Source organism: Anguilla anguilla, chromosome 12, assembly GCF_013347855.1.
Source record: "Anguilla anguilla isolate fAngAng1 chromosome 12, fAngAng1.pri, whole genome shotgun sequence".
Classification (NCBI taxonomy): Eukaryota; Metazoa; Chordata; class Actinopteri; order Anguilliformes; family Anguillidae; genus Anguilla; species Anguilla anguilla.
This window is the reverse complement of record NC_049212.1, coordinates 15,952,274-15,961,119: the sequence shown is the minus strand read 5'-3', so window position 1 is coordinate 15,961,119 and position 8,846 is coordinate 15,952,274. Positions and strand designations below refer to the sequence as shown.

At 46.3% G+C, this 8,846-nt stretch overlaps 1 protein-coding gene across 1 annotated transcript; it reads left to right on the top strand.

Moving 5' to 3' along the window:
* Positions 1–171: 171 nt before the first annotated feature.
* Positions 172–4,466, top strand: ccdc153 (coiled-coil domain containing 153). The gene is made up of 4 exons (XM_035384475.1): positions 172–323; positions 929–1,021; positions 1,118–1,248; positions 3,953–4,466. Exons 1-4 carry the CDS (start codon positions 194–196, stop codon positions 4,079–4,081), a joined length of 483 nt encoding a protein of 160 aa, XP_035240366.1. The 5' UTR covers positions 172–193; the 3' UTR covers positions 4,082–4,466.
* The last annotated feature ends 4,380 nt before the right edge of the window (positions 4,467–8,846 follow it).

The following is an 8,846-nucleotide window of genomic DNA, read 5'->3' as shown; positions in this document are numbered from 1 at the left end:
ATATATTGTAAAATTTGTGTATATACGTATTCATATTTGTGTGCTAATTTATGTTCTAAAATGTGCATGTGTGCATATGCTGGACCTAAAAGCTCTGCATGTATGCATGTGTATGTATGCGCATGCAGATGTTAAAATGCACGTGGGTGGTATAAAAATGTTTGTGTACTTATGTGTGTGTGTGTGTGTGAACATGTTTTCAGTGTTGCGCAGGGAGGTGGCACGCCAGGCTCAAGCCAGCAGCGAGGAGCTGAAGTCCAGGATGAGGGGATTGGAGCAGGAGCTCAGTGAGGAGAGAGAAGAAAAGAAGGACATCAATGCAGGTCTGACCCAGGAGGAAACAGCCTGCACTGCATCTATACATTCTACTCAGATGGAGTACACTTTACCCAATTTGGATTAATTCACAGAAACTCTCTTGGAATTGAATTAAAACTGAATATTTTACCTGCACACTCACCCATACCAATTCAGTGCATCCACACCCACAAATTCCCCATGGACCCGCTCTACCCCACACCAATCACTGTGTGCCCACAAACCCATACCAGTGCACTGTTAGCACAATAACCTGTAAAACCCCACTGCACCCGTAAAGCCCCACATCAATGCACTGCATCCGCATCAAGTCACCAACCCACATCCTACCACTGAATTCACTGTTTTATGAAGCTCAAATCCCTATATCATATCTGTGTTGTGCCTATTTAATCTATATACAGTTTTTTTGTCTTTTTTTCAAGAAAGAGAATCGTCTGTCATGCAAGTAAATCGGATTAGATTTATGAAGGAAAAATTGCCCTTTGATGGTTTGTTACATACATTTTAATGTCAGCTATTCCCTATGTGTCCCTGAGAAAATGTGAGAGCTGTGGGAAGGAAGACTGTGTTTCCAGGACTCACACCCTGTTCCTGTGTTCTCTGATAGATCTCACTCGCCAGTACAAGTCGATGAAGACTGAGCTGGGGGTCAAAATTCAGAAGCTGGAGACAGAGGTCACCACATTCCGGGAGCGACTGGGTGAGCACCAATCATACATCCTCCTCTGCAGGACCCTCCCACCGATATGAGAGTATAACACACACTCTGTGTGTGTGTGTGTGTGTGTGTGTGTAGGTAAGTGCCAGGAGGAACTGAAGATGGAGAAGGAGGCTCGTGCAAGGGTGGAGCAGGAAAAGGAGACCTCCATCTCTGAGCTGAAGAGCCAGCTGAGTCACATGGAGGCTGGATACCAGAAGATCCTGCATGTGAGTCTGCAGAACTGCAGAGTGTGTGCAGTCATTACTAACAAACTGCATGCAGGTCTGCAGAGCTGCACAGTGTGCGCAGTCATTACTAACAAACTGCATGCAGGTCTGCAGAACTGCACAGTGTGCGCAGTCATTACTAACAAACTGCATGTGAGTCTGCAGAACTACGCAGTGTGCACAGTCATTACTAACAAACTGCATGCAGGTCTGCAGAGCTGCACAGTGTGCGCAGTCATTACTAACAAACTACATGCAGGTCTGCAGAACTACGCAGTGTGCACAGTCATTACTAACAAACTGCATGCAGGTCTGCAGAACTGCACCGTGTGCGCAGTCATTACTAACAAACTGCATGCAGGTCTGCAGAACTGCACAGTGTGTGCAGTCATTACTGACAAACTGCATGCAGGTCTGTAGAACTACACAGTGTGTGCAGTCATTACTAACAAACTGCATGCAGGTCTGCAAAACTGCACAGTCTATATAGTCATTACTAACAAACTGCATGCAAGTCCGCAGAACTGCACATTCTGTGCAGACATTAATAACAAACTGCGTGCAAGACTGCATAATTAAGCAGCGTATGTACTCAATAGAAACAGGTTACGCATGCATCTGTAGAGCTGCGGAGTAATCACTCTCTTTAAAATTAAGTTGCTTATAAAAGACTTACAACTTGCCTTGCAAATGTACTGTGTACTTCACCCTGTCCCATGTGAGATGTCCATGGACCGTCATGAATGAGTAAAAAAATCCTAGAACATCCCTTGAGGAAAAAAAGTCACCAGCCAATATCAACATCACTGATGTCCTAGGAAGTAGTAGTGCTACTGTAGGAGAAGAGCTTTGGTGTTGGGTTAGAGTCTTGAACCATCCCGTCATTTTATAACAGTTTCTCCATGTGACACGGGGCCGGGGGTGGTGACTCTCCTGGGTGTGAGCAGAAAAAAGTATAGGCCCACAGCCATTTTATTCCCCTTTGACCAGCTTGTGACAAAAATAGCAACCGAAAATGAGGACACAGTCCAGCTTTGCGAGCTGGGCAGTCCTAGAAAAAGCCGTACGTGTTTATGGAGGTTTCCAGTTCCAAGGCAATAAATATTAAGGCACTGAGCAATGCAAGCCAACCAGCCTCGGACAATGTATGACAGTTGTGACTGCCACTGTCCTTGGTGCTGAAACCAGGGGGAGTGCAGGAACCTGTGCCAGGGGCTGAGGAGAGGCAGCCCCCTGTGTCCCTCCCCCACCATCCTAGACTCACACTCTAGTGTCTGAAAAAATATGTAAGAGATGTCTCTGTTGTAAACAGAGGACATTTCATTCAGTGGGAAGGACATGCATTTATTTTGAAGGTTATTTGAAGCATTGTTATTATTCAATAAATTTTGCTTTCTTGAATCCATATTTTAGACAGCATGCATAACCTTCTGCTTCATATGCGCAACAAACCCCATGTGAATAAATCAGTGTGTAACAAGCTGCTTAACTCCCATAACGGACATCTGCTCGCTGCTGTATAGTTTGACAGACCAAGCTGGGAAATTTTGATCTAGCAAGTTTAACCTGTTGAGTAGTTGGTTTTTTGGAAAGTCAGTGTTCTAGAACATTCCAATTTCTGATGTAACCATCACTACTGTTAATTGAAAGCAAAGGAGTTCTAGAACACCAATTTTTTGACCGAAGTCTGTGTTCTAGAACCTGCTTTCTATTACCAGTAGTGATTGTTACATCAGCATGAGAATGTTTTAACTGAACATTCTAAACACATATATGTCATCTTATACCTTAAATGGTTAAAACCAGCCCTGCCTAATATTCCAGTGCTATCCTCTGGTCTGCTTTTATCATCTCAGTAACTTTTGTATGTACCTACTGTTGCAATACTAGTTCACAATACTGAGATATTATGTTATAAATGATAAACATGCATTTTGACGTTCACATATCTTTGCATAGTGGATCATGATTCAACATATTTGTGACATCACAAATTTTGGCCCATGCGTGCTCGTTTCCAACTCATATTTCAGGGAATTACAGAGATGCTCTTCATCTACAGTGGAAGAATGTGAAGAAGTCACACTGGTGACAAGTTCTGTAGAGTGAAAGTTATGCTTCCAAGAGGCGATAACATTACAAAAACATGTTTTTGAGTGGAGGGAATTTTTAATGTGCAATATTGTTTAAGGGTGGTGTTATCGAGGGAAATTCTGCAACAGTCCTGCTTTTATGTGACAACAATTTTGGACTGCAGTCAATAAAATACCTTTTATAGTATTAGGATTTAAAGAAAGAGTTTTTTGAGTGTTTTTCTCTTACACTGTATTTTGTAAGTCATGCTAGGTTAAAGCATATAATAGACTGGCACAGTAAATGGATGTGTGTAATGTAGATATAGTACTTTCGCTAGCTATTCACACTGCAGCTCTTCAGGTGGTTTAACAGAGTATTTTAATGTCTCGTAGACGTGCACACATTTTTCACAACAATTTTAAACTAGGTTTATAAATGTCACCATCAGCATGGATTTGGGCGTACACACAGTTACGATCAAATCTGTGCGTTCGACCATTTGATGCATGAGGCCCCTGAAGTATTGGTAATATTTACACCGTAACTTGGCTTGTACAGTTGTAGAGAACATTCTAGGTTCTTTAGGCAGTAGACTGGCTGATGACTGGGCCTGGGCTGTGTGTCACAGGACAGTCTGGACAGCCTGCTGGCTCATCTGGCTGACACGCGGCTGCACTGGGAGGACGAGAGCACTGCCATCCACCTGGAACACAAGGAGCTCCTTTCCAGCTTCGGACTGAAACCCCTGCACCTCTGAGCTGGCCCGAAACCCAGAGTCACCACACACGTCAGGAGACAGAGGTCAGACTCTGGCACAGTGCTGCTGGGCTCTCCACTTTGTAGTATTGCTCCTGCGAAAAACATGTCCCCAGGGAAGCATCGTGTCATTCTGCACATTTAATTGCAGTCCTGTATTAAATTAAGGTAAATCTGCATACGGCATGAGAATATAGCCAAATGGAATATACCATTAATATAAATATTTTATTAAAGGTACACTGCAGGATTTTTACCCTGAAAGTATAATAAAATAAGCATACTCAGTCATATCTATGGTGCACTAGCAATCTCTGTCTTTGTTCACATTTGCTGAATCTGTGCTCCTCTGCCTGTATTTCTTCTTATAAAATGTGTTCGCGACATTTCTGGGTTTGACAGAGCATGCTTATTATGTCCTACGGTAGCACCTGTTGAAAAAATTGCATTAAGTCAGATTTCCACCAGAGGGCAAGATCACAATGGAAATTAAGTTACTCTGGATGAAAGGCTGCATTACCAAAAGTTGTCCACCAGATGGAGTATTTAGACAGCCTGCAGACAGCTCCAACAATTCTTAGAGAGCCACTGGCAGTTAGATGGAATTTTCAGAGTAGTGGACTCATAGCAGACCTGAACAGGAGACCAGCAACATAGAAAGACGACGAATGATCATGTTTTTATATCACTTTAAACAAAATTCTTCTTTCATAGATCTACATAATATCTGGGATCTGGAAAAACAGTCTCACACTATCCCAGTGTGCTTTGGGCGAGAGACAGGAACATACCATGGGCAGGTCACCAATCAATCACAGGGCAGACGCACCATTCACTCACATACTCATACCTGTGGGCAATTTAGAGTCTCCAATTAGCCTACCTGCTGGGAGGAAACCAGAGTACTTGGAGGAAACCCACACGGACACGAGGAGAGCATGCAAACTCCACTCAGAAAGGCCCTGGCTACACCACTGTGCCACCCTAAAAAATAGAAAGGTTGTATTCTCCAATACATGCAGTATAAATTTTGGTTAGCATGAATGTATTTGCGTATTCTGGAAATATTAGTATTTTGCCATATACATTATGGACATGTAGGTTAATTTCACCATGATCCTGAAGCATTAATATGCACCTTCCTATAAAACATCCTCGTCTCTGTAGTTCCCAGGCGTTTACCAGCACATCCTCGTCTCTGTAGTTCCCAGGCGTTCACCGGCTCTCTCGATAAATGATTTGACTGAGTAATGCGCACGCACGTGCACAGATGATTGGTCACCTCACGTGCAGTCTATTGCAAGTGCATGCTCAGCTGCCCTGCAGCGGTGTTGCATAGGAACATGCATGTAGTGCTGCACCGCGCTGCCGCTAGGCCCGCGTCCCGTTCCACACGCGCCCGGTCGACCGGCGCATATTTCACCGCGGTGACATTTATGTACGGCGCGATGCGACCCAGGCCGGCTGGCGGGCGGCCGGACGGGCGATCGATGCTCCCCGGTCTGAGAAGCATCGATCAGCGCGGGGCGAGGGGGCCGCACAAAACAAACGATCCTCCATTTTACCTCCGCCAAAGGCAAACAACGTCAAGATGCTTTTTGTTCAGTGCGTTCCACATAAACCACGTAGGGGCCCGAGACAGGGAACACAGGCTGACAGCGTTTCACCTTGACGCTGCACCCGGCCCCCAGCTTTAATCTCAGGTGCGTCTCCTTTTGTTCCCCATATTGGAATTGAAGCGCGTTGTGAGGAAATCAATGCCGCTCCTCCGGTTTGTGTGTCCATTGGCTGAATCCAATCAGACACCCCTTTCCAGCCAGGCCACACTATACACATTAAAATGTCCCTGTGTTAATTCAGCTCTATCAGAGTACATACAAGTTCAATAGGGGCCAGAGCCAGGACCACTATATAACTCTGTAAGAGTTGATTTAACACTGAACATTTTACTGTGTAACGCCAAGGGCGCCCGGGCGGGACGACCCGTGATCGATACGTTTACGACAGCGGGGGCTGAAGTGTGGTGACACTCCATCAGCTTCCTCCCTTTCCGGATGCCTTTTCAAGGCTGTGCTGTTTATCTTCGGTGGAGGTGAAATACGCCACGCGCACTTGCACATCTCTTTACCAGCGCCATGCTGTGCCCTGAATTACACTCTGAAGCACTAATGATACAGCTGATGTAGCGGAATTAGATTCTGCGGGTTTAATGACACAGCTGATGTACATGAATTAAGAGTCTGACAGAAAATTATACACCTGATGTTCTTGATGAAGGGTTTGAAGGCTGAAATGAGCGTGGGTTCTTAGAATGCGTTCCCTCTTATTAACCTCCAGCGTACAAACTCCTGCTGTCTACACAGCTTCAAAACTTTCAATGCACACACTCTCCTGTAAAACACACACTCCTACAGAACACACTCTCCTGTAGAACACACACTCCTACAGCACACACTCTCCTGTAAAACACACACTCCTACAGCACACACTCTCCTGAAGAACACACACTCGTACAGCATGCACTCTCCTGCAAAACACACTCCTACAGCACACACTCTCCTGAAGAACACACACTCCTACAGCACACACTCTCCTGTAAAACACACACTCCTACAGCACACACTCTCCTGAAGAACATACACTCGTACAGCATGCACTCTCCGGCAAAACACACTCCTACAGCACACACTCTCCTGTAGAACACACACTCGTACAGCACGCACTCTCCTGTAGAACACACACTCGTACAGCACACACTCTCCTGTAGAACACACACTCGTACAGCACACACTCTCCTGTAAAACACACACTCCTACAGCACACACTCTCCTGTAAAACACACACTCCTACACACACATTCGTACAGCACAGACGCTCTTGCTGGACCATGCAGGTCCCATGTCTTTTAATGTAAATGAGTTCAGCTGAGCGTCTGTGCAGTAGAATGGCACAACATTTCATTAGATGTAGATTTATAAATGACTAATTTCACTGGACCTGAAGGGTGATGTGCCTTTGTGACTGGGTAGCAGACAGCATGAGCAGAGGGGGGCGTCCGTCTGCGGACTAGAATGCATTTGTGCAGCCAGGCAGGTCCTGGCATAGAGGGACCGTGCGGGGAGATGACCTCTGAGAGGGACAGCTGAAAACAGATGGAAAAGGAACACTGACAGCAGGCTTTAAGCTGGGCCTGTGATGGATTGCAGAGGTGCTGCTTGATTAAGCAGCGAGGCTTGCTGGTGCGTCTCGTACATTTGCCTTCATTAACTGCAGTCACAGCTCTATGCTCCACGTGCCCTTCCTTTCCTCTCCATCTTCCTGTTAAGCCCGCAGTTTGGCTCATCTTGACACAAGCGCAATGAGACGCATCCGTAAGGCTGGTTAGAGATCTCTTTAGAGATCTAATTTGTTTCGTTTTCTAGGTCTGATGGTTTGGTAGAGCCAATGGCTGCTTATAATGTCTTGAGCATTCTTGCTGATTCTCAAGACATCTCGCTCATAGGCTGAGGTGGCAAACTGAGCATGCTCGCACACAGAGCAAACTGGGCATGCTCGCACACAGCAAACTGGGCATGCTCGCACACAGAGCAAACTGGGCATGCTCACACAGAGCAAACTGGGCATGCTCACACATTGAGCAAACTGGGCATGCTCACACACAGAGCAAACTGGGCATGCTCACACATTGAGCAAACTGGGCATGCTCACACATTGAGCAAACTGGGCATGCTTGCACACAGAGCAAACTGAGCATGCTCACACACAGCGCAAACTGGGAATGCTTGCACACAGAGCAAACTGGGCATGGTCACACAGAGAGCAAATTGGGCATGCTCACACACAGAACAAACTGGGCATGCTCACACATTGAGCAAACTGGGCATGCTCACACATAGCAAACTGGGCATGCTCACACATTGAGCAAACTGGGCATGCTCACACACAGAGCAAACTGGGCATGCTCACACATTGAGCAAACTGAGCATGCTCACACACAGAGCAAACTGGGCATGCTCACACATTGAGCAAACTGGGCATGCTTGCACACAGAGCAAACTGAGCATGCTCACACAGAGAGCAAACTGAGCATGCTCACACACAGCGCAAACTGGGCATGCTTGCACACAGAGCAAACTGGGCATGGTCACACAGAGAGCAAATTGGGCATGCTCACACATTGAGCAAACTGGGCATGCTCACACACAGAACAAACTGGGCATGCTCACACATTGAGCAAACTGGGCATGCTCACACAGAGCAAACTGGGCATGCTCACACACAGAGCAAACTGGGCATGCTCACACACAGAACAAACTGGGCATGCTCACACATTGAGCAAACTGGGCATGCTCACACAGAGCAAACTGGGCATGCTCACACTGAGCAGACTGGGCATGCTCACACATTGAGCAAACTGGGCATGCTCACACACAGAGCAGACTGGGCATGCTCACACATTGAGCAAACTGGGCATGCTCACACTGAGAGCAAACTGGGCATGCTCACACTAAGAGCAAACTGGGCATGCTCACATATTGAGCAAACTGGGCATGCTCGCACACAGATCAAACTGGGTATGCTTACACACAGAGCTAACTGAGCAAGCTCGCACTCAGATCAAACTGGGCATGCTCACACTCAGAGCAAACTGGGCATGCTCACATTCAGACCAACTGGGCATGCTCACACTCAGACCAAGCTGGGCATGCTCACACTCAGACCAACTGGGCATGCTCACACACAGAGCAAACTGGGTATGCTCGCAC

Excerpts from the sequence above, each read along its gene's own strand:
- ccdc153 (XM_035384475.1), top strand. The coding sequence starts at position 194 with ATGTTTTCAGTGTTGCGCAGGGAGGTGGCACGCCAGGCTCAAGCCAGC. Across the intron at positions 324-928 it reads AAAGAAGGACATCAATGCAG|ATCTCACTCGCCAGTACAAG; the intron begins GTCTGACCCAGG and ends GTTCTCTGATAG. Across the intron at positions 1,249-3,952 it reads GATACCAGAAGATCCTGCAT|GACAGTCTGGACAGCCTGCT; the intron begins GTGAGTCTGCAG and ends TGTGTGTCACAG.